This window comes from Danio rerio, chromosome 13, assembly GCF_049306965.1.
Source record: "Danio rerio strain Tuebingen ecotype United States chromosome 13, GRCz12tu, whole genome shotgun sequence".
NCBI classification, from domain to species: domain Eukaryota; kingdom Metazoa; phylum Chordata; class Actinopteri; order Cypriniformes; family Danionidae; genus Danio; species Danio rerio.
Window position 1 is genome coordinate 51,604,074 of NC_133188.1, and position 25,878 is coordinate 51,629,951.

The window sequence follows — 25,878 nt, forward strand, 5'->3', positions numbered from 1 at the left end:
TAAAATGAATTAAAATAAATATTACTGGTAATATTAAGTTAATTTAAATATAAACAAAATAGCTAAATAAAAATAAAAGTAGATCAAATTAAACATTACTGCTAATATTTCATTTAAAGCATTAACAGTAATATTTAAATAAAATAAAATATTCCTGTTAATATTTACTTTAAATATGAACAGTAATATTTAAATTAAATTAAATACAAATAATTATTACCAATGATATTTAATTTAAATAGGAACAGTAACATTTAAATAAAATAAAAGCAAATAAAATAAAATAATATTGTTAAAATTTAATTTAAATATAAACAGTAATATTTAAATGAAAGAAAAAAATACAATAAATATTATCGCTAATATTTAATTTAAATATGAACAGTAATATTTAAAAAAATGATAATAAATACAATTAAATATTACTGCTATTATTTAATTTAAATATTAAAATAAAATAAAATGAAATACAATTAAACATTACTATTAATATTTAATTTAAATATGAACAATAATATTTAAATAAAATAAAACAAATACAATTAAATATTACTGGTAATATTTATTTAAATATGAACAGTAATATTTAAATAAAAGTAAATGAAATACAATTAAACAATACTGCTAATATTTAATTTAAATTTGAACAGTAATATTTAAATCATATAAAATTAAATGAAATATTACTGTTAATATTTAATTTAAATATAAACAGTAATATTTAAATAAAAATTAAATAAAATACTTTTATTGTTGTTAATATATTAACAGTAATATTTAAATAAAGTAAAATAATGTCAATCACTCAATCAATCAATCCATCAATCAAATTTTACATTTCTAAAAAGAAAATTGCTCAGTTAATTTCTTAAAAAAAAGAACATGGTGAAAATGGACAGCTGTAACACTGATGTGAAGAAACTGCTGGGAGAATGAATAGTAGCTATAAAAAACACACCCAGAGCATCAGTGGCAGGAACTCACTTGTGTGTCAATGATATGGAACATTTCGGGTCCGCTGCCAGCCAGCCGGTGGGGGATCCTGATGTCCACCCTGGAGCCTGGAAGTCTGCTGGGTCCATTGTTTATCACCTACACAAACAGCACACAGGAAATGGAAGGATGCTGTGATCTGTGATGCGAGATATTCAGATTTGCTATCTAAAAAACAACATCAAAATGCTTAAGACATGAAAAATGTCAGAAAAATAAACATTCAAACAGAAATAGACAGATATTTGTTCTTGTTTTGTTCTTGTTTTAAAAATCTTGCTAGATTTTGCTAGATTTTTCTGAAAAAAAATTAAATGAGCCAATATTTTAGTATTATTGGTTATAATATTACAATCTTGTATTACAAAATAAGCCATTTTGCTTTTCAAGTAAATCTTAAATACTTGAGCCAAACTTTACACTAAGGTTTCATTAGTTGCTATATTTACTAATGTGAAACAATGAAAAATACATTAATTACCGTATTTTTTCATCTTTGTTAATATTAGCTAATCAAAATTCCTTTAATAACGGTTAATCCTTGTAAACTTCATTTTTGGATTTTAATACTGCATGAGGAACTATGATTAATAAATGCTGCGCTATTGCTCGTTCTTAATTTGTTCATTTATTCATTCATTCATTCCTTCAGTCAGTGGTCGCCACAGTGGAATGAACCGCCAACTTATCAAGCATATGTTTTACACAGTGGCTGCCCTGCCAGCTGCAACCCAGTACTGGGAAACACCCATACACTCTCATTCACACACACTCATACACTACGGCCAATTTAGCTTATTCAGTTCACCAATAGCGCATGTGTTTGGACTTTGAGGGAAACCGGAGCACCCGAAGGAAACCCACGCCAACTTGGGGAAAACATGCAAACTCCGCACAGAAATGCCAACTGACCAAGACCACTGAGCCACCTTGTCGCCAGTCTTAGTTTGTTTAGGTTAATACATTAACATTAATTAACGAAAGCTTATTGTGAAGTGTGATGCATACTTACACTTGAAAATACAAAAAAATTGTTGACAAAAGGAAATTGCAGTGAGATAATTGAGTTATGATGTTCATCTGACTGCACATTTCCCCTTACTTACAGATTAAGTCTATTCTGGAACATGGAAACACATATGTTACCTGAAAAGTGAAGTTAAGCGGTTGAAAGCTGCACTCCATGTCCTCCAGCTGGACGAAGCGCGATCGGTCTACTGAGTTTCCATACACAAAAGATGTAGGGTTGACCACACTGTAAAACAGAAACACAGTTACTATGTTAATCCTTTACTGTGCTATACTCTTATGGCCCTCACTTAAACTGATTCAAATAAGGTTTGCTGTAATCTGTAGTGGAAGTCAGAATCATCAGCCTTCCAGTAGAGTTTTTCCCCCTAATTTCTGTTTAGCAGAAAGAAGATTTTCTCAACACATTTCTAAACATATTAGTTTTATTAACTCATTTCTAATAACTGATTTATTTCATCTTTGCCATGATGACAGTAGGGATGGGTATCCAAACTCTATAGTCTATCGGTATCGGTGCTACATTATAAAAGACTGAAGTATCGAAAAGCTCTGACGTTAACGGTTCTGCTATTGGTACTGGAGAATTACTGCTGAATAAAAATTACTTACAGTAGCATAATTTAACTGACCAACCTTTTCTAATTTGCGATATTCGTCTGCACAGTTGGCAATCTCACTTGAGAAATGCTTGTGTTCATGGCGAGCGCGTCAAGTATAAAAGGCTTCACAGTTCTTGGCTGTGCGCATGCGCCCAGTGGAGGCTCGGTTAAAGCTGATTTATACTTCTGCGTCAAGCGCACCCGTATGCTACGGCGCAGCCTACACGTTGACGCATGGCCCTACGCAGTGGCCGTGGCGTCGCTGACGTTCACCTCTCAAAAAAATGTAAAGCCTGGTTTATACTTCTGCGTCAAGTGACCGGCGCAACTCACGGCGCAGGCAACGCGCGTGGCTGTGCATTTATACTTCTGCGCGCTGTCTCCGTTGGTCTGCATTAACACTTCCGAAACGCTAGTGGGCAGTGAGGTGTAAATGTTCCTCTGTGTCGAGTTTCTTCGCTTCTGTTTTGCTATTCTGAACACTTCCTGGATGTACAAGTGGCTCAAACTCGCTCATTTTGAGGCAGGAACCGGCGGACGTGCAACAACTTTAACCATGAGGTAAACACAGAGCAAAACTTTCCATCTGGAGCTCCTTCACGGGACTCCACACTTGTAAACAATCGCTCGCACCATTCGCGCGGCTCTCGGTCCCGCCCGACTCGTCGGCGCTAGCAAGCCGACCAATCACAGAGCTTGCGCTACGCGTTGTTGCGACGTGTAGTTACAATTTTTGAGAGGTGACGTCAGTGACGGCGATGGCCACGGCGAAGGGCTATGCGTCAGCGCTGTAGCCTACGCCGGTGTTTGACGCAGAAGTATAAATCAGCCTTAACTACACCTTGCAACGACGCGTAGCGCAAGCACTGTGATTGGTCGGTTTGGTAGCGCTAACGAGTCTGGGTGGCACTGAGAGCCGCGCGAGTGGCGTGAGCCCAATAGAGCAATTGTTTACAAGTGTGGAGTCCCGTGAAGGAGCTCCGTATGGAACGTTTTGTTTTGTATTTACCTCATAGTTAAAGTTGTTGCACGTCTGCCGGTTCCTGCCTCAAAATGAGCGAGTTTGAGCCACTTGTACATTCAGGAAGCGGTCAGAAAAAACAAAACACAGGCGAAGAAACTCGACACAGACGAACATATACCTCACTGCCAACTAGCGTTTTAGAAATGCAGACCAACAGAGACAGCGCGCAGAAGTATAAATGCACAGCTACGCGTGTTGCATGCGCCATGGGTTACGCCGGTCACTTGCACAGAAGTAAAACCAGGTTTAAGCACACATAGCTCGTGAGACAGTCACAGACTCGCGCGCACACACAGCTTGTATGCTTGCGGAGTGCCAGAGAGAACCAAACGGGTTGTATTTCCTGAGTGGACAGCAACAATGCCTGTTGCAACAAACGCAACAAGTTGTTTTCTTGTGTAAGCAAACTGGTTAAAGCCTTGTTTATACTTCTTGCTCAAGCGCACACGTATGCTACGGCGCAGCCTACGCGTGAGCGTAAACGAACAAAATACTGTGAAAAATTACTGAATCTGTTCAACATCATTTGGGAAATATTACAATTTTTTTTTTTTTAAATCAGAGAAGTGCTAATGATAATTTTGTCTTTGACTGTAGTTAGTTAAAATAAAGTGTTACTGGTACTGATATAAATATAATCCTGACATAACATAGTACTGATGATAGAAACCTTCTGATCCATATGGAGTTTACTGGCTATCTGACATAAAGCAGACAGTAACTTTATTTAAAGTCTAACCTCTGGAGATCATGTTTATATATGAAAGTGTAGTCTCTGGCGCGCTCTTCTAAAACATTAGAGGGAGGACCATCTCATTATCAGGCTGTACGTCTCGCACTTCAACATGTTGTCTATCTAAGCCTCATTCATCTCTATGAAACAAGCATCTGCGAGCCTGTTACTTTGAAATACTCCAGTGTGTAAAGAAACCCGTGCCAGAAAAGAAATGTCCACATACAGTAAGAGCTGCATTAGGAGACGTTTGGTGGAATAAACTTCAAAGCTCTTACAGGATTGATCATAAATAAAAAAAAGTTGAAGTCATAACAGAGGGATTTTTTTCAACATTTTTCTAAACATAACAGTTTTAATAACTAATTTCTAATAATGATTTCTTTTATCTTTGTCATGATGACAGCACAACATTTGACTAGATATTTTTTACAATATACTAGTATTCAGCTTAAAGTAACATTGCAAGGCTTAACTTGGTTAATTAGGCAAGTTAGGTTAATTAGGCAAGTCATTGTATAATATTGGCTTGTTCTGGGACAGTTTAATATATGAAAGAAAGTCAAACATATCTTTGAACAATATTAGGGTAAATAAACTGACAGGATTTTAAATTGGGGTGCAGTTTTCCTTTTTCATGAAGCGTAAATCTCACCCTGTGATTGTTGTGTCCACTTCATGTACCAGCGGAATTGACAACTCCAATGTGTTATCATGAAGAGTGTTGTCATGTTCTGGATTGGCACTGAGAGAAAAAGAAAACAGTTTTTAGCAAAGATTATTTAAAAAAGATTAATCTAAAATTCAAACAAACTAACAAATAAAACAAATGAATAAAATAAATAAACAAATAAATAAAGTCTAAATTCAAATAAATAAAATACCACTCTGGGTTATTATAAATTGCTGGTCAACCCTAATCTGGGTAAATATAAACAGTAATATTTAAATAAAAATTAAATAAAATATTTTTATTATTGTTAATATATTAACAGTGATATTTAAATAAAGTAAAATAATGTCAATCAGTCAATCCATCAATCCATCAATCAAATTTTTAATTTCTAAAAAGAAAATTGGTCAGTTAATTTCTTAAAAAAAAGAACATGGTGAAAATGGACTATAAAATAAAATAAAATAAAATAAAATAAAAAAAATGAAATAAAATAAAATAAAAAATTAAAATAACATAACAAATTTTTTTAATAAAATTTATCTAAATAAAATGAAAATAAAATAAAATAAAATGAAAAAATAATAAAAATAAAATAAATAAATAAACAAATAAAACAAAATATCACATTAAAGACATTAACATATGTATATTTCAATAATTAATATAGTTCAAATTGAAATTTCAATTTTTTTAATTTTTCAATTAATTGAAAATTCAAATATATTTAAATTAAATATAAATAAAATAAGATAATTAAATAACTAATAATTAAATAAAATTTTAACTATTTTGCTCATTGAAAAGAACATGAAAAAGATGCAGACAATTCATGTTTGAATCACATAAACAAAGTACACTCAAACATTTACTACAGTAAAAAGCGTTTAATATTATTTCATTTTTACTGAATCCTTTAAGACAATCTTTCACAAGGTTTTTGCTATTTTGATCAAATCAAGTTTAAGTAAGCATAAGAGACTTTGTTCAAAAACTTTACCAACACAAATGTTTGAACATATTGGTGTGGACATAAGATTTGTTTTTAGCATAGTTGTACGGTCAAGTAAGACCAAACGTCCATTTTGAAGATTGTATTTGCCTCTCAGAGAGCTAGTCTTTACCACTTACTGTGTAATACACATCTAAAGCAAAGAAAACACATCTGGCCAGCATTAGATTAATATCACCACTTTAGTATCAAGCGAAACCACTTCATTTCTCTCAAAATAGCCAAATAGGGAAAAAGTCCAAATGTCTAATCTATCGAGTTCTCAAATATAAACATCGTGACATTCACTAATGTGGACGGATGATGTGAACCATGTGTTTTTTAATCACTGAAGTAAATTTTGCATTTTTAAAGAGGTTTTTTTTTTTCAGTCCAGAGGCAGCATGTTGGCTCAGTGGTTAGCACTGTCGCCTCACGGCAAGAAGGTCGCAGGTTTGAGTCCCGGCTGGGCCAGCTGACATTTTTGTGTGGAGTTTGCATGTTCTCCTGGTGTTGGCGTGGGTTTCCTCAATTGGTCATAGTGTGTGAATGAGTGTATGGGTGTTTCCCAGAAATGGGTTGCAACTAGAAGGGCATCCTCTGCGTGAACATGATGGAATAGTTAGCGGTTCATTCTACTGTTGCGACCACTGAAAAATAAGGGACCAAGCCAAAGGAAAATGAATGAAAGAATGTTCAGTTCAGATCTTACCTTCTAGCGTGCACCAAAAACAACAGCGTTTCGTTTTCACCGGACAGACGACTCGTGTCAAAAAGTGCCGATATATGGTACTGAAAAAAAGGTCAAAAACAGACTGTGTTAAAAATATTACTAAATTTGTGATTAATTTACATATTCTGCGATTCATGTTTTAAATATGTTTTTAAATTGCATTATGTGATCTTCATTTTTCTTCCAGCAAGTTTTAACCTCGAAAAGGTAAAAAAAAAGTGACTTTTATTAACATTTCTAATAGTTTAAAGTGCTATATTGTCTCGGTTGGTGTGGTACATTATGCTACAAACACCTTGTAATAAACTGGCACTACATTTTCTGTTGTTTAACAGACCTATTTCTCTAACTTTCTATATATATATATATATATATATATATATATATATATATATATATATATATATATATATATATATATATATATATATATATATAATTAAAATAAATATATTATTTCTTATACATTCTATTATTTCTAACTAAAATGTCAATAAAAGTCACTTTTACTGTAAAAACTGTAAAGTTGAATATTCATCATCAAAAGTCGACAGAGCGAAAATCAACATCCCATAATGCAATTTACAGCTGTAAATAAACAGAAAACACTTGAGAAATCACAAAATACAGAAACTGTTCTTTCCAGTTTTTACAGTATATAAGGTTAATTGGATAGTTCACACAAAAATGAAAATTCTGTCATCGTTTACTCAGCCTTTACTTGTTTTAAACCGTTAATAGTTTCTATCTTTCACAAAAGAAAATATTTTGAAGAAAACTGGAAACCTGTAACCATTGACTTCCATAGTACTTGTTTTTTTCTGCTATGGCAGCTAGCTCACTACAACTCTCACATGGTCGCCAACTGAAGCTAAGCAGGGCTGTGCCTGGTCAGTACCTGGATGCGAGACCACATGGGAAAGCTAGGTTACTGCTGGAAGTGATGTTAGTGAGTCCAGCAGGGGTCTCGGAACCTGCGGTCTGTGTGAGTCCCAACACCCCAGTGTATTGATGGGGACAGTGAGCACCGTCTTTCGGATAAGACGTTAAACCGAGGTCCTGACTCTCTGTGGTCATTAACCGAGATCCTGACTCTCTGTGGTCATTAAAAATCCCGGGATGTCCTTCGAAAAAGAGTAGGAGTTTAACCCAGGCATCCTGGCCAAATTTGTCCACTGGCCTCAGTCCATCATGGCTTCCTAACCCTCCCTATGTCATAATTGGCTTCATCAATAATAATAATAATAATTCTCTTCTATAATAATGTCTTCTCCTAATAATAATAATAATAATAATAATAATAATAGTAATAATAATAATGTCTTCTCTTCACCAATCAGGTGCAATATGGCTGCTGTCGCTTCATCCAGGTGGATGCTGCACACTGGTGGTGGATGAGGAGATTCCCTCCAGAAATGTAGTGATAATAATAATAATAAAAAATATAATAATATTATTATTATTATTATTATTATAATTAATTAATTAATTCATTTATTCATTAATTCATTAATTTTCTTTTCGGCTTAGTCCTTTTATTAATCCGGGGTCACCACAGCAAAATGAACCGCCAATTTGTCCAGCATATGTTTTCCGCTGCAGATGACCTACCAGCCGCAACCCATCTCTGGGAAGCTTCCATGCACACTCATTCACACTCATACACTACGGCCAATTTAGCCAACCCAATTCACCTGTACCGCATGTCTTTGGACTGTGGGGGAAACTGGAGGACCCCACGCGAACGCAAGGAGAACATGCAAACTCCACACAGAAACGCCAACTAACCAGGCCGAGGCTCGAACCAGCAACCTTCTTGCTGTGAGGCGACAGTGCTAACTGTTATATTTACAGTGCTTATTATTATTATTATTATTATTATTATAGAAGTTAATGTTTACAGGCTTTCAGCTTATTTCAAAATATATTTTTTCAACAGAAAAAAAAGAAACTTATAGAGGTTTGGCACCGCCTGAGAATTAGTAAATAGTGAGCAAATTTTCATTTTTTGTGTGAACCATACCTTTAAGTGCAAATGCATCTTGAATCTATAAGTTGTTAAAGTACCTTGGTTTGTGCCCTCATGAAAGGAAAGCCAACGCTACACTTGAGGAAGTCCAGCTCTACCAGCATACAGGAAATGCCCTTTTCTTCCTGGAGCCAAAACAGAGACAAAAGAGCAAATCAGAGTGAGAATAACCAGTCAAACACTTCAAAAGCTGGACTCATTTGTAGAGACCACAACAGAAAGCCATGACCAAAAAAGAAGAAAAAACACCAAGAACATGAGCAAACATTGAGAAGGTATGCGAACGGTTACCAGCTGAGAAATATGAAGAAGAGGAATTTAATATGCATTAAAAGTATGTGTCGATATCCTCATTCAATCGTTAACAAAGTAAATTGGAGATAAATAAATCCCATTTTTACTTTTATGTTTGCTGTATTAATTTCAAGAGGTCAACACACCCGTCGGTCAGCAAAATGGATCATTTTAAAGTGAATATCAAACTAAAATTGCAGTCATTTGAGTTTAATTTCATGTACCCACAAAATTTAATCAAAATAACTTCCCCACCCTCCATAATGACATCTCTTCTCTAATTATTTGTTTACTGGTGAAAGGGTGGAATATAAACCTATCAATCACATGAGACCCACCAACAGCAGGCGACAACCGTATAGTCAATGAACAAAATGAAGTCTGGTTTTTCCTCATTTAAGAATCTGTTTTATTCAGACATACATCATGATAGAGATGAAAAGTATATTTTAACTTGCGTTACATGTTGCAATGTGCAACCGTTCAAATCTATCCTCTGTAAAAGGTGTTGTGAAAAGCACACGCTAAGAGATGGATACTGTGTAGAAGGAAGCCAGTGTTGGGAAAATATGAATAATGCATTGTCAATTTAAAGAACAAAAACACTGGGAAAGGTTTAAAAGGTTGTAAAAACAATTAAAATTTAGTAAAATCAATTCAACTGCACTAAATTTGACACTGGATGAGAGCAATGACAACCAGATTGCAGTATTAACACTGATTGATCTAAACTGAATCAAGTTGAGTTGAAATATCACTCTATTGCATTCTGTAGATCTTCTGTACAACTGAAGTTGTCATTTTTGATCAACAATCTGAACAGTAAGTGTTTGTATTCTATGTCAGTCATTTTTTTAAAGGTCCCATGAAACTAAAATGAAGTTTTTAGATGTTAGTATCAATATTGTTAGTTTTTAAAATATCTATAAGCTAGTGCACTCCAAAACAGGTTCACACTTTATTTTGATGGCCTGTTTGTTGAATTTAATGGTCTACATGCCAACGAATTCTCATTAGATTAAACTTAGACTGTTGGGGTTAGGGTAAGTTGACATGTATTTGCAAAGTTTCTTATAGTCAGTTATATGTCTGCTGAAGGAGCAGTATCAACAGATATTAACCTCTTAAACCCCAGTGCTATTTTGGGATTTCCGCCGGGATTTTGCCTACCCAAATCCACATGCAGAGGTGTAAATGCAAAAAAATGTATACCATTTTCAAGGAAAACCCTTTGAATTTTCATAAAACAATATTGAAAGTGTTTAAGATATCAGTATTTTTGTCTGTGTTATAATAAACACCTAAAAAATTGGCGCTTTTTGCATTTTTTTTTTATGAACTCAAATTTAAAAGTGTACCTTTTAGGTTCTGTGTGGTCTAGCATGCTGTAATTAATTTTGGTGGTTCCCGCACATGTCTGTAATCATAGGATAAAGAAAAATGTCTCCACCATAATCTATGCAAAAGTTATTGTATTCCAACTGATGAGAGGTGCTGTACAAGCCACAGGGACTGATCATTGTTTTCATATTTCACTATTCTTTTGTTTGATCAAACATAATTCACTGTGTTTGGACCACGTCAGACATATAAAAGGATCCTTATGCACATCACCTCAAAAACAGAGGAGAATGGCCCTAAAAAGCACAGCATAAGGTAAGAGATGACAGCTGTCTGTGCTATCTGGGGCTGCTTATTGATCATAAATGTATTGTTTTCACATCTGCGCCATGGAAACATGGCAATTCAAAATACTGTGTATTTAAGTGTAAATAACTTTTGTACAGTACAATAAAAATCAAAGTAAATAAAAATCATATGTACATAAAATATAGATTCTACACTTTCAAACGAAACCACTTAAGGGGGTCTGGTGCAATGCTAGCCCTTTAGATCGTAAAAGGGTCACAAAATACCAAAACACATTTTTTGAGCTGTTGACAGTCGTATATGTGTCCCACACTGCTAAAAACACTATTAGGACACATATATTTCACTAAAAAGTGTAAATTGGTTGTTTTTGCGTTATTTCAAGCAAATTCGAACTTCCGGTTTGAAACAAATTTTTGAAGCTGCGTCACGGCCATGAGATAATAGCGTGTATTCCAGCGTGCAGACTGGACGTCTGTGCCAGAGTGTGTCTTATTACGTCTTACAGTGTGATGCATTAATGCATGAGTAAGGCTTGGTTCAAACCAATCAACTTCATTAATATTCATTACTGTCACAGTGTTTAGACGACAAAGACACCACGTTGTGTTGGCAAAACAAGCGTGAAGTGTTGCTTTTATAGTTTGCTGCAGTTAAGTTTTGTTTTCATTTTCTCTCTGTGAGAGCGCAGCTGGAGTCACGTGTGGATTAACAGTGTACGCGACGCTCGACTACAATAACTTACGTGTCAAAGGAGGAACATTGTTTACCTGAGAGCTGTTCTCATCTGCAAACGCTGAGATCCGGATTCGCTTGTAGTCTCCTCTAAATAAAGACGCGGCTCTAGTTGCTGTGGATTGTCCTGTCACTACAGATTTGGTAAGTGAGCGACCAGTGCTCTTTGTTTATTCAGTTCGTATTTTTACAAACTATTGCACCGAGTGTAAACAAGTTAGCACTACAACCAAACTATAACCTCGTGTAGGATTTTGTGACCGAAATAACACACGCCGCTTTCTGACGCTACCTGCCGTGTGCATCTAAGTTTCCGGGAAATGCTGAGTTTTTTTTTCTCTCATTCGCCGTGCGGTATCAAACATTGCATGAAAAATACACGCTTAGAGCAGCGCCTCGAATCAAATATCACGTTTGTCGCGAGGGACATGAATGAATTCCCTGAATGAAAGAGCCAAACTGCAGTTAAATTCCATCATTTAATAATTTGGCAAATAATTCGACTACAGATGTCCATGTAAACAAAGTCACATTGTCCGCTGTGGGTGTGTGTTTTGACTCTGAAATTCAGCGCGCCCAAATAGACACTCCCACACCAAGCCTCTTTTCTTCCTTCGACACTCCCCCCTAAACAGAGCTGGACACGCCCACTTTTCTGACTTTTTCCAAAGTAGAGGTGTGAAAACACCCTGCTGAAACGAGGGGGTTTCATGACCCTTTAAAGCGAAAGTCGATGACGTCACGAACCCGGTACCGGGTCCACGGAGTTTAACTGACAGTCTACTAATACTCAAATGGACCATTAAAGTGTTACCCAAAACAGTGACATAATTGCTGTCTCTGCTTTCATTTGATTTGAAGCAGGCTTTTCTGCTAAGAGTTGATTTTTTTTAGCTGCAGACACACACAGCAAAACTACAAAAACACGAAGCGCAGTAGGTGATTATAACATGCGAGGCAAGCAGGGCACATAAGCAGCATGCAAAGTTCTCATGACCATTAGAAAACAATTCAAAAAAGGCACCTCTCAACGCAGAAAGCATATTTAGTGTGAACTAAAAAGTTGAAAGGATGTCGTCTGCAGGAGTTCTTCTATTATGCATCTCATTAGGCAGCTCTTAGTTTTCTCAGGTGTGAATCACTGCATTAGTGATGATAGTTTACGCCTCATCGCATATGAGCAGTAGAGTTTTCAGTGTCTTAGAAAATTTAAATAATATATTGGTTTCTGTAAGCAAGTAAACAAGATGACTTTCACATCATTGTGAAGCAAACACTCTAGGCTACAAGATCCTGTTCTCAAAAGTCTTGTGATCAAATATTGTGTTTTTCATGGAGTTATTTTGGTTTCAAAAACTTGAACATACATGAAGCCAATGTATTATTGTAACCTAGTTTGTGCTGTTTACAGTGCTGTTCGACTTTAGCCACTTATACATTCACTGGCCACCTTATTAGGTACACCTGTCCAGCTGCTCGTTATTGCTAATTTCTAATCAGCCAATCACATGGCAGCAACTCAGTGCATGTAGGCATGTAGACATGGTCAAGACGAGGAGAGGATGAAAGGTGATTTAAGTGACTTTGAACGAGGCATGGTTGCTGGTGCCAGTCAGGCTGGTCTGAGTATTTCAGAAACTGCTGATCTACTGGGATTTTCATGCACAACCATCTCTAGGGTTTATAGAGAATGATCCGAAAAAAGAGAAAATATCCAGTGAGCTGCAGTTCTGTGTGTGCAAATGCCTTGTTGATGCCAGAGGTCAAAGGAAAATGGCCACCTTTGGGATGTGGTGGAACGAGAAATTTGCATCATGGATGTGCAGTGACAAATCTGCAGCAACTGCATGATGCTATCATGTCAATATGGACCAAAATCTCTGAGGAATATTTTTAGTACCTTGCTGAATCTAAGCCATGAAGGATTAAGTCAGTTCTTAAGGCAAAATGGGGTCCAACCCGGTATTAGTAAGGTGTATCTAATAAAGTGGCCGGTGAGTGTGTAGCATCTCGAAAAAAGGACAGATATCAGGGCACCTCAGAACTTTTCCAGTCCAGACCCCAGAGGGTTAATCGCAAGTGAAATGTAATTTAATTTCTACCTAATGAATTCTACAGTATGAACACTTGTTGATGTTACTTTCTTGTTTATTATAGTGAAGCACCTCCGAAACAATCTGTACCGCATAGAGTGCCAGATAAATAAATGTGACTTGACTGGTTGGTAAATAACTGTACTCTGGCAGAACAGTGAGAGGGACCGCAGCCAGCTTTCTCTAAACACAGCAGATCGGCACCGGCTGCTTCATGTAAACAGTTGTGTTTCCACGCCATGAGGAGTGAAGCGTTCCTGAAGCGAGAGTTCATCCTTTCACAGAATCCATCAGGGCCAGCGATAAACCAGACGGCTTCACAATGGAGAGGATGAGCGCTTAACTCTGAGATCTTCGGCTCCACGTGAGGTCCTGCACGTGTTCCCCATTCTTCAGTTTATACGGCAGCTATTCTTAGCCACGTCGCAGCAATAACAAGAACTGCTGCTGCCGGAGAAGAAAATACATCAATAAATAGCAGACGAGGGGGTGCGGGAAAGCCTGGGACTGTTTGCAAAAGCCATTTTTCATGCACTTGGTGACTCTCAGGGGAAGAGTTTGAGGTTTTGGCCTCACGTTTTGCACTCATTTGGAGGGTTTACATTCACACTCTGTTTTCCCCCAGATTCCAGCACTGCTAACATACAGCAGGGCATCTCTACTGGCAGCCTGCGGACTGATTGTGCCCCGTTTTACAGTTCAAGAGCACTCGGTGGTCGATAATTTGTGGTCTGTGGTGTCTATCTGCACCGGATCATGCATTTTTACATTCTCTGGCTGCAGTTCAGCGACCCTATAGTTCCCTAAAACATGATATTAGGCACATACACTCGCCGGTTGAATGTGGCATGGTTGTTGGTGCCAGACGGGCTAGTCTGAGTGTATCAAAAACTGCTGATCTACTGGGATTTTCAAGCATAACCATCTCTAGGGTTAACAGAGAATGGTCAGAAAAGGGGAAAATATCTAATGAGCAGCCGTTCTGTGGGCGCAAACACCTTGTTGATACCAGAGGTCAGAGGAGAATGGCCAGACTGGTTTCAGCTGATAGCAAGGCAACAGTAACTCAAATAAGGACTCGTTACACCCAAGCGGCAACCTCTCGCTCTCTCTCAGGAAGCCAATACGGAAGTAACTAAAACTGCAATTCATCCGAAATTCCGCTAGTCCTGGCCGCTCCTGGCTCCAAAATAGAGCAAATTTCAATTGAGCCCACTGTTAGAATGGCCAACTTTACAGCAGAAAAAAGGTGTTTACAGCCTGGTACAAAAAAAGATTTTGGTTAATACAGGTAATATTACCCTTCATGACAACTGTGAGGGGGGTGAATTTTTTTATAACTCATCCGTTTCCTTTATATTAAGTTATATTAAGTTTGCATAATTAAGGGAGTGGCCACTTGAGTGACAGTTAGGTCTAGCTGGTCACCGTCACGTCACCTCAGCTGAATCCTGCAGATTAGCCACTGAACTCGACATATTTATTGTATTTCTGTGTTGTTTTATGTGGCTTTACACAGTCAACTGCCTTTTGGACTTGTTTCCTACAATTATTAGATGGCATGGCGTGCTGAGTGCACTTAATTGTGCTCACAAACCATTCACGTGGCCTCCGTTTCCCATGTGAGTAAAGTTATATTATATACCATCTCTATACATGTATTTGTTTTATTTAAGATCATTTATCGTTTATATTTATATTTAGAGCTGTAATGCACTCCAGAATCTGACGAATTGATTAGCTGTAGGCTCTAGATCAGTCATCTGAAGTGTTGTCATACAGTGTTATGCTGGATTTCATCAATAGTCTTACATTAACTAACACAGACTATATCTGAAGTGTTTGGAAGTAATTCGCGTTTTCCTCCTGTTGAAAAAACGTCATAAGAACAATGTTTAGTGGCTCAATGTATTACAGCAGTGTGTTTTTAAAAGTCTAAACACTTTATTGATATTGTATACAACCAAGCACAATTGGTCAGAACACAAACGAGTCACAGGTGATACAGTATTAAGCATTTCTCCCAAAGTAAAGTGTGTCTGAAGCAGGTCCAAGCTAAATGCCTGCAGGTGTCTGTAGCTCCGCTCACTCTCCGACTCTTTGCCCTTGTTTGGTATCCCGCCGTGGGTGTGATGACGCGCGAACAAAATGGCGACAGTTGGCCGCGTCTACATGTGGCTTCTTTTGCGCTCTTTAGAAACCTATGGGTGACGTCACGGATACTACGTCCATATATTTTACAGTCTATGGTTACACCCGAGGTATGCAGAAGGGCATCTCTGAACACACAACACGTCCAACCTTGAGACGGATGGGCTACAGCAGGACGTGAGGACACAGGCTAATCAAAACAATAGGACAATAGAAGATTGGAGAAACGTTGCCTGGTCTGATGAGTCTCGATTTCTGCTGCGACATTCAGATGGTGGGGTCAGAATTTGGCGTCAACAACATGAAAGCATGGATCCATCCTGCCTTGTATCAACGGTTCAGGCTGGTGGTGGTGGTGTAATGGTGTGGGGGATGTTTTCTTGGCACACTTTGAGCCAACTAGTACTAATTGAGCATCGTGCCAACGCCACAGCCTACCTGAGAATTGTTGCTGACCATCTTTTATGTCTCAAGAAAAATATTATTAATGTGCAAAATATGTCAGTAAAAGACACTTTACTACTATTGCATTTCAGTAAAATGCGTTTTAAACAAAAGAAAAAAAAAAGGTCTGTAAAACCAGAAAAATACTAAATATTTTATATAAGTAGACTATTTTTATTAATATGCAATTGCCTATTTTCGATAAACGTGCTATTAGATTATGATTTCATGATATCATATAGAGTTATGATACAATTTTGCCCCTCAGTTTTAAGGATAACGTTAGTTTTGTTTAATTTTCGCTTATAGGGAGGGCCGGCTATGCATCAAAGAAAAGTAAAGTAGCACATCATAAATATGTGTATATAAGACTGGAGTGAAGATGCTAAACATTCAATCTGCTTCACAGAAATAGATTATCTGGTCCCACTTTATATTAAGTGTCCTTAACTACTATGTACTTGCATCAAAAATATAAATACAATGTACTTACTGTGTTTAGAATGTATTTGAGAACACTTGTGGTGCTCTTGAGTTGGGATAGAGGTTAGATTATGGATAGGCTTGGTGGCATGGTTAGGCTTAAGGGTGGGTTAAAATGTAAGGGATAGTTTACAGTGTATTTACAAATGTTAATTACAGATGTAATTACATACAGGTATTTAATCAAGCATAAGTACACAATAAATACATGTATTTACACAATAATAAGATTGTAACAAACTATTAATTCCTGTGTGAGTACATATTAGTTAAGGCCACTAAATATATAGTGGGATCAATTATCTTTAAAAGTATATTGAAAAAGATTTTTATTTTGAACTGTAATAATGCTTCACAATCATTTGTGCATATAATACCTAAAATGTACAACATACAGTTTGAATAAATATGTGTATAACGTTTTTAATGTACATTTGATCAAGTAAATATGGCCTTGATAAACATAACAAATAAAATAAATGTAAACCATCGACCATACACTATTTTAATAGTCATGCTAAGACAATAACAATGGCTAAAAGATTCGGGGGGCACACCTTACAATCAGGTTTCAGTAAATAATGTTAATAATACATCATGAACTAAGAATAAACAATACTTGTACAGCATTTATTCATCATAGTTCAACATTAACTTATGCATTATTAAAATCAAAACTTGTGCTTGTAAACATTAGTTAGTGTGCTGTAAATTAACACAAACTTATAATAAACAATGTTACTCCATTATTATTAACAAAGATGAATACCTACTGTAATAAATACATTACTCATTGTTGGTTTGGGTTAGTAAACACATTAATCAACAGAACTTAAATCTAAACTATTAATAGTTTTTGACAGTAATCAAAACAAAACATAAATATCGGTACAGGCTCATATTTATGTCCCGAATTATCATGCATTCGTGTGAATTTGATTAATCACAAGTCAGAAATGACTCTATAGCCTTAACTGATTATATAGCTCTCAATTCTTTTTAACACCTAACATACCAGACTCACAATCCTTCAATTTAACAATTATATCCAGTCGCTTTTTTGTTTACATAATATTAATACATAATATTACTTACAATGGCTCTTGAACAAAAGCAATACAAGCTTTCTGATGTACTTTATGTGTCAAAAAAAACCACACTGGACATTATTGACTCAGCCGTCTCCCTCTGTCTGGCCCCAGTGAGGAGACATGCCCTTTGTCTTCATCAAGTCGCTTTAAATAAGCAACGCTCTGATACAATGTCCCCTAAAGTACTAGCAGGAAAACCCAGGAACAACTCCAGCTCAAGAATGTCCTCTATTTCCTAAACTGCAAACACACAGCTGGTGCTCCCATGGAGGGAAGGGCATGTGTTGACCCATCAGCCACCTGGACATACTGTAGGCATAGAGACTGTGTGACACCTGCATTGTTTGTTTCTGAATCTGATGTTCTTTCTAGATTAGTATGGTTTGTTTCAGCAATAGATGAAGATGTCTATCAAAAACACTAAAATAGTTGGCCGGAGATAAAGAGGTGGGAACATGAAGCAAAGATAAAAAGGAGGGGGTGAGGGAGAGATGCAACAATTTAAATCAAAAACAAATCCAACAATCTACAGATGTGAATATTTGTAAATATACATTATTCTCTTATTGAGTTCTGGATGTGTTTTGAGCATATTGTGCATTAAACCAATCAGAGTCTCATCTCACATTCCCTTTAAGAGTCAGTTGCGTTGCACCTTGGAGCATTTGCTTTTTACATGGTGAGCTTTGTAAGTGTAAAAACTGAACACATCACTAGTGAGAAAACAGTTAAACAAAGCATCTGCAGCACGAGGATAAAGAAGGAGCCTCCTCCATTTGGTCTCTTTACTTCCGCTTTACTTTTTACTTTACTCCTTTACTTTTGTGAATAAGGAAACGGCGGAACTCACTGAAGACATCCATTAGCCTACATATTTTTAATTACGTCTGTTAAGCGCAAAGATTTGTCGAAAAACTATTTCTAAACTCAGTACTAATTTCCAGCAAATGAATAAATGAACAATAATAATGAAGTGTGGAAATAACTGAGTTATATCCAAACACAAGTCCTGTACTTATGCCCCATATGGTGATGCAGATGTCTCCAAAGCCCGACAGGCTGTCAAATCTAAACTTGTTTTTAAGAATATAAATATGATATACACATGCATAAAATAAATAATACTAGTAATAAAAATAACAAGCTTTTAGTTGGTCAATGGCGCTCCAGCTCCTTAAAATAGCAACGCACCAACAATGCGCCTAAACACATCTAATTTTCAGACCAGCACACTCATGAATCCACAAAGTGATGCAAATAGATTTGTTATTTAAACAACTTGGTGCAAAACATGAAAACTACAAAACTATAATTGTGCTGGTCTGAAAATAGCACAAAAAATTGCACCATACGCATCTTGCACCTAATTGCGTTAGGGTGTATGATAAGGCCCTAGTGTTCTCAAATATGGGATTTGTAGTATTTTTTTATGTGTTTGAAAGATGTTTCTTTTGCTCACAGAAGCTAAATTTAATAACTACAAAAATTCTGTAAAAACTCTGAAACAATTATATCAATTAAAACAAGTTTTCTTTGTGAAAATACTGTCAAATGTCATTTAATCCTGACATTAAAAGCAGAATTTTCAGCTCCTTGACATAAAAAAAATATTTTATGCTTGAAACTTTTGTGGGAGGAGTGATTTTTATATATATATATATATATATATGTTACATGTTACACCTTTTAAAATTGTAATGCATCCTTTATTGCGTAATTAAACATCTTTTTTTTCCATCTTTTTTTCATCTTTGTAAACCAAAACCTTCTGACACTTTTTTTTGTTACATTTATTGTATAATCATTTTAATCTTCATTCATTCATTCAATTTCCTTCAGCTTTGTCCCTTTATTAATCAGTGGTCGCCCCAGCGGAATGAACTGCCAACTTATCCAGCATATGTTTTACACAGCGGATGCCCTTCCATCTGCAACCCAGTACTGGGAAACACCCATACACTCAAACATGCAAACACGTACACTTCGGCCAATTTAGTTTATCCAATTCCCCTACAGCGCATGAACTAGGACTGTGGGGGAACTGGACTCAAAACAGCGACCTACTTGCTGTAACCCTCTTAAATTCCACTTTCCGAAGCCCGTGGAGTGTTTTTTATCCCAACTATTTTGATAATTGTTTTTCATTTTGTCATACAGGAAGGAAAGTTGTGTTTTCATGAGCCACAAAGCTCTGGCTGTGTGTTATTAAACTGAAACATTAACAAGACTTAAAAATAAACTCTTAAAGGGGATTTTCTATGCAAAAATCACTTCTATAAGGGGTTTAAACACAGTTGTGTGGCAACAGTGTATGAACAGTAGCTGGTAAAAATTAATTCATTACATTTTTTTTTTATAATCAAACTTAATAAAAACAGTCTGCAAAAATACTTTGATTGACATTTTCCCTTTGCATGTGTCACTAAGGAGGAAAGCCCCGCCCATTAGTGACCATCTTTCCCTCATTAGCATAAACAACCCGGAATGATAAGCAGCTGTCGGAGTTTTCACCTGCTGAAGATAATGTCAGCGACTAAGAGGATTATAAATGTCGAGTTTTAGGATGCAGTTTCAGTTTTTCCACACAGATAACTTTAGTCCTGTTTTGACAGGCATTTGTAGCTCCACCCTCTTTTAAAAAGAGCACAATCTCATTTGAATTTAAAGTGACAAGGCCTTAAAGGGTCAGCTTCAAAGAGTTATAAAACATTGTATGTGTGGTATTTTGAGCTGAAACTTCACACACATACACACACACACACGCACGCACGCACGCACGCACACACACACACACACACACACACACACACACACACACACACACACACTCTCTCTCTCTCTAGGGACATCAGAGAATTATTTTGCTCCTTTAAAGGGGCATAATAGGGCCCCTTTAAACTAATTTCAAACCAACTTGTTTCTCTTGTCATTTAATGCTCTGGTGACACCGAAATAAATCGAATTGCTTCTCAGAGACCAATTTGAAGGCCTTTGCTTCACAAGCTGCAATCTAATACAAGCGCCGTCCATGGTTTATCGAATTAAAGTGAGTGTGTTTCTTCACCATGAATGCAGAGATTCAGCTTCTGAAAGCAATTCACCTCTGCAGATGGTTTGGGTTGCAAGACAAACAAAAGGACAACAGGAGCTCCTTGAATAGAGGTTCACACTCGGCATGATGGAGAGCTGAAGGGATGCAGCGTTTGGACGGGTCACATCAACACAGACGACAATTAGAGGAGTCCTGCGGTGCATACAGCATTACAACAACAAACACTGTGTCTCTCAATACACTTCCAGCTATTCAGCAGTCCGGACACATCCCTCTCAGATGACTCTCATAGTGTGTAAATAATCATGAGGAAATTTAAGATGATGTTAAACAATTATGAGCTCTGTCTGTTTCCAAACACGAGGATATATAGAGTGAAATCTGAGCGGTTATCAAATAAAAATGCAAATAAATGATCCATTAAGGTCCGACTAATAATTTAAAGATTTTGTTATGGTTTGCTTACCTTTCCGAAAGCATATGACTTTTCGGTAACACTTTAGATCATTCATTAATTCTCACGATTAACTATTGGCTTGATACCTGCATATTGTTAAGATATTTGCTGTTTATTTGTATTTATTAACCTACCCAACTTCCTTAATAATTATTAATATGTGGCAAAGTAGGTGATAGTAAATGGTTTGTTGAAATGGAGATGTTTTGTAGAGTGTACGTGCTGCCCTTCTTTTAAGCAGTAAAAGTGAATGAACACATTGGGCCATATTCTACACCTGGCACAATAAGGCAAAAGACGTGTTTGGCATGGTGAGTTGCTATTTTCAGACCTGTGCAACCCTAATTTTCCCGTTTTGCACCACGTTGTTTAAATAGCAAATCCATTTGCGCCACTTTGTGGACTCATGGGTGTGCTGGTCTAGAATGGAGGTGTGTTAAGGCGCATTGTTGGCTCATTGCTATTTTAAGGAACTGAAATAGAATGGCAATAGACCAGCTGAAAGCAGGTCTGAAGTCCAGCACAGAGCACATTAGTTGTAAGCCTTAAACACGTACATGTTGCTTAATGTACAGCAATATGCTAATATCTTTACATATTAAAACGAATTAAAGATTAAAATATTACAGAAAAAAAATTAATTTCTATACATAATTTAAAAACCACTGCCTCCGTGAGGTGAAGAGAAGAAGTGAAGAGAAAGACAAAATAAAGCTCATTCTTAATCCTTGCACTGCAGTTTTCTTGCTAGTGAAACGTTTTTCCACTTACTGTACAAAGTCCGCCATGTAAATAGCAAATGCACCATGGTGCGACACAACAGACTCTTAAAGGGACTCGGAGATAAGACTCTGATAGGTTTAATGCACGTTATGCTCAAAACACACCCAGAACTCAGTAAGAGAATAAGCACAACCCTGCTAGACAATGCGCCGCAGAGCAAACTATTCTTTAAAATAGCAAAAGTGGATTCTGACATGGCCCTAATGCTTTTGCACCATGCAGTTTAGACTTTGTGCCTAAATCGTTAAAATAGAGCTCATTCTGCCAGGCTCCAAATATTCTCTCAGGAAAAACATTGATAATATGGAAGGTAAAGGTTATGGAAGGTTTTTTTTTTTTTAATTTTTTTTTTTAAATCTCTTTAAATAGTCGTTTTTCTGGAGTTATTGATGGGCCAGTTTTGCCTCACCATTTTTTTTTCTTTTCTTTTTTAATTGATGTAGTTAAAGTGGGGAAAAAAACCCAATGAAGAACTGTTTAAGTCATAATAAAGAAACTAAAAATTTAAACTGTCATATAAATATTATAAAGAAATAAAATCATTGAAGCTGAATGACAAGAATGTGAGTAAAAGCTGACTTGAAAGATGAAATATGTCAAATATTAATATAATCCCTTAAAATTAGACATTCATTACATTTCTTAATTTTTTTAATTATATATGTGTAAACATTTTAAATCAAATTTTAAAACAAATGAAACTAATGTATATTACTCATTCATTCATTTCCTTTTTGGCTTAGTCCGTTTATTAATCAGGGGTCACCACAGCGGAACGAACCGCCAACTCATCCAGCATATGTTTTATGCAGCCTTTCAGCTGCAACCAATCATGGGGAAACACCCATACACACTCATTCACACACATACACTATGGACAATTTAGTTTATTCCATTCACCTATAGCAAATGTGTTTGGACTGTGGGGGAAACCAGAGCACCCGGAGGAAACCCATGCATACACGGGGAGAACATGCAAACTCAACACAGTAATGCCAACTGACCCAGTCGATGCTTGAATCAGTGACCTTCTTGCTGTGAGGCGACATCGTTAACCACAGCACCACCGTGCAGCCCCTAAATCTATATTAAACAAATGTATTTTGTTCTGTATATTTTAATGAAAATACTTTTCTAAAATTAATGAACGGTTACTCTTTTTTAAATGACAGAAAGGTGAGTAATATAATGCTATTGGTTTAAAAAATATACATTAAATAAATACATCTGTTATTAAACTTCCACAAGCCCAAACAAGGTCTCTATTTCAGATTTGAGAACATCCACTATAACAAACAATTCTGCTTCATTTCCCTCTTGAGAAGCTTAAGTTGATCTTAAAGGGACTCCTTCAGCAATCTTAGAGAGTCTCTCCACTAATCAGCAGGAACTATAGGAGGAAATGTTCTGCTGATATCCAGAGCAGGAGAAACTGAACTGGAGGATCTGTGAGAGACGGTCAGGCTGAGATAATAACCAAACACTAACCAGCTGCAAACACTCACATCACATCTGTTCCCTTCCTTCAGTTTACACAGCTTCCTCTGCTCACTGAACACTGCATATTCATTCATTCATTCATTCATTTATTCATTCATTCATTTTTCTTCGGCTAAGTCACTTTATTCAATAGCGGTCACTACAGCGGATTGAACCGCCAACTTATCTAGCATATGTTTTACACAGCGATTCCCTTCAAGGAATAGATACTGCATATTGTTCAAAGAAACTAATAAGTCTAAAACACTATCCCTGCATACAGACTCTGTATGTGCAATGTTATTTTTCTTTTCAATGCAAGAAAACAGGTAAAAAAAAATAAAAAATTATTCCAGTTTCACTAAGACTGCAAATCCACTGAAAACTATTTCCCATCATTCAATTCAGTTTCCCATCATACAGTCTATTTCTTCACTTGTGTAAATGTGTCTAAAAATCTCTTCATTTGTCAGTTTTTATATTAATTTCAGTAATATTATTCATATATATATATATATATATATATATATATATATATATATATATATATATATATATATATATATATATATATATATATATATATATATATATATTTGTAGCTTTATTTACCAAAACCAAAAAAGCAATTATAAATTAATTTATATTATAAACCTTAAAAGAAAAGTTGTGTTTTTTAAAGTTATATGTTTAAAAAGTTTCCAGCTTCTATACTCTTAAAATCATTAAGCATAAATCCTAAATTGTTTCTTAAATTCAGTGGAAAAATGGCAAACAAATCTAAATAATAATAATAACAATAAAAATAACAACAATAACTACAACAATAATATAAAAAATAATAAAACATAATAATATTAATAAAATGTAATAATAATAATAATAATAATAATAATAATAATAATAATATTAATAATAATAATAATAATAATAATAAATAAATAAAATAATAATAATACAAATCTGCAGATTCTATTTGTCCCTATATAACAGTGGTGATTATTCATTCACTGATTTTCCTTTGGCTTGGTCACCACAGCAGAATGAATCGCGAACTGCGCATGTTTTGTGCATGTGTTTTTTTTTTATTTTGCTTTTTAGTTTTTATTGTATCAGGCTACGATGAAATACAACTTTTTGACTTCATTATTCTCCATTTGTAGAAAATATAGTACACAGCATATCTCCACAATACTTCACATGCAATTTTCCATTCTGATCTACTTTCAGGACAGCTTGTTTAATTATTTGTCACCATCTGACAACAGATTGATGGCAAACCCAACAATTAGTGCAAATAGCCAATCCAAACGGCCAATCCAAAAGTCTCATTAAACTTAATTCAACCTAATTTTACTGTTTTCAGATTTTTAAATGTTTGCTCAATCAATCAATCAATCAATCAATCAATCAATCAATCAATCAATCAATCAATCAATCAATCAATCAATCAATCAATCAATCAATCAATCAATCAATCAATCAATCAATCAATCCCTATTCATTTACACCACACTTTCTTATAAACACTCCATGTTTCTGGGAAAATATTGTGCAATTCTAATAGTGCTTCATGCAGGTGAGTGAGCTGGACAAACCACACTCTTTTGCACCAGATACTTGCCTATAAACACTGAATTACAAGAACTCAATAATAAATAACAATTAATAATAATAATAATAAATATATGGGGGGGTTTATTTCACTGTGGCGACTCCTGATGAACAAGGGACTAAGCCGAAGGAAAATGAATGAATAAATGATAATAAATATATATAAATCCTTACATTTATATAATTATTATTTAAATAGTAATTTTAATAAAATAAATAAATAAATAAAAAATAAAAAAATAAAATAAAATACAAAATAATAATAAAAACATAATAAATTGCTAATTATTATTTTTTTGTTGTTGTTTATTATGTCTTTGTAGGAAAGTGTCTGTATTTTATATTATAATAAATATAACTTAAGTTATATAATTATATATAAATCCATTTATGCAAATAAAACTAGCTTAGACTTATCTCGGATGATTTTTAATGTTTTTTTTAATCCTCATTTGTAAGACACTTTAGATAAAAGAATCTGTTAAATGACTAAATGTAAATGTAAAGTGGAGCAGTTTATTAGTCAAAAGTCTGGTTTGGACTGGTGAATGCAAATAAACGAGTGACTTACTCTTTGCAGGAAGTTGATATAATGAACCTCTTTGGAGAAGTTGAAGTAAATGTTGGTGTCATAAGCGTCGTCTCCAGCGTTAGAGATGGTCAGATTTAATGAGACATTTTTGACTCCACCAAGAGCCAGATGAGAACTGATGTAACGCCTGAGTAATCACACAAACCAAAAGGA

The 25,878-nt window shown here is 35.5% G+C and overlaps 1 protein-coding gene across 6 annotated transcripts in view; it reads right to left on the reverse strand.

Annotated features, from left to right (window-relative positions):
- itga9 (integrin, alpha 9) overlaps positions 1 to 25,878 on the reverse strand; it is a 199,804-nt gene that overhangs the window by 37,457 nt on the left and 136,469 nt on the right. For all 6 annotated transcript variants that reach the window (XR_012388514.1, XR_012388516.1, XR_012388515.1 and 3 more), the window contains exons 18-23: positions 25,705 to 25,852; positions 8,846 to 8,932; positions 6,758 to 6,837; positions 5,037 to 5,126; positions 2,140 to 2,248; positions 985 to 1,092 (exon numbers count right to left, since the gene is read on the reverse strand). Coding sequence is in view for 2 of the 6 variants with exons in the window: in XM_073919446.1 (XP_073775547.1) it covers positions 985 to 1,092; positions 2,140 to 2,248; positions 5,037 to 5,126; positions 6,758 to 6,837; positions 8,846 to 8,932; positions 25,705 to 25,852 (622 nt within the window). In the remaining 4 variants the exon portion in view is untranslated. The remainder of the gene's footprint in view (positions 1 to 984; positions 1,093 to 2,139; positions 2,249 to 5,036; positions 5,127 to 6,757; positions 6,838 to 8,845; positions 8,933 to 25,704; positions 25,853 to 25,878) is intronic.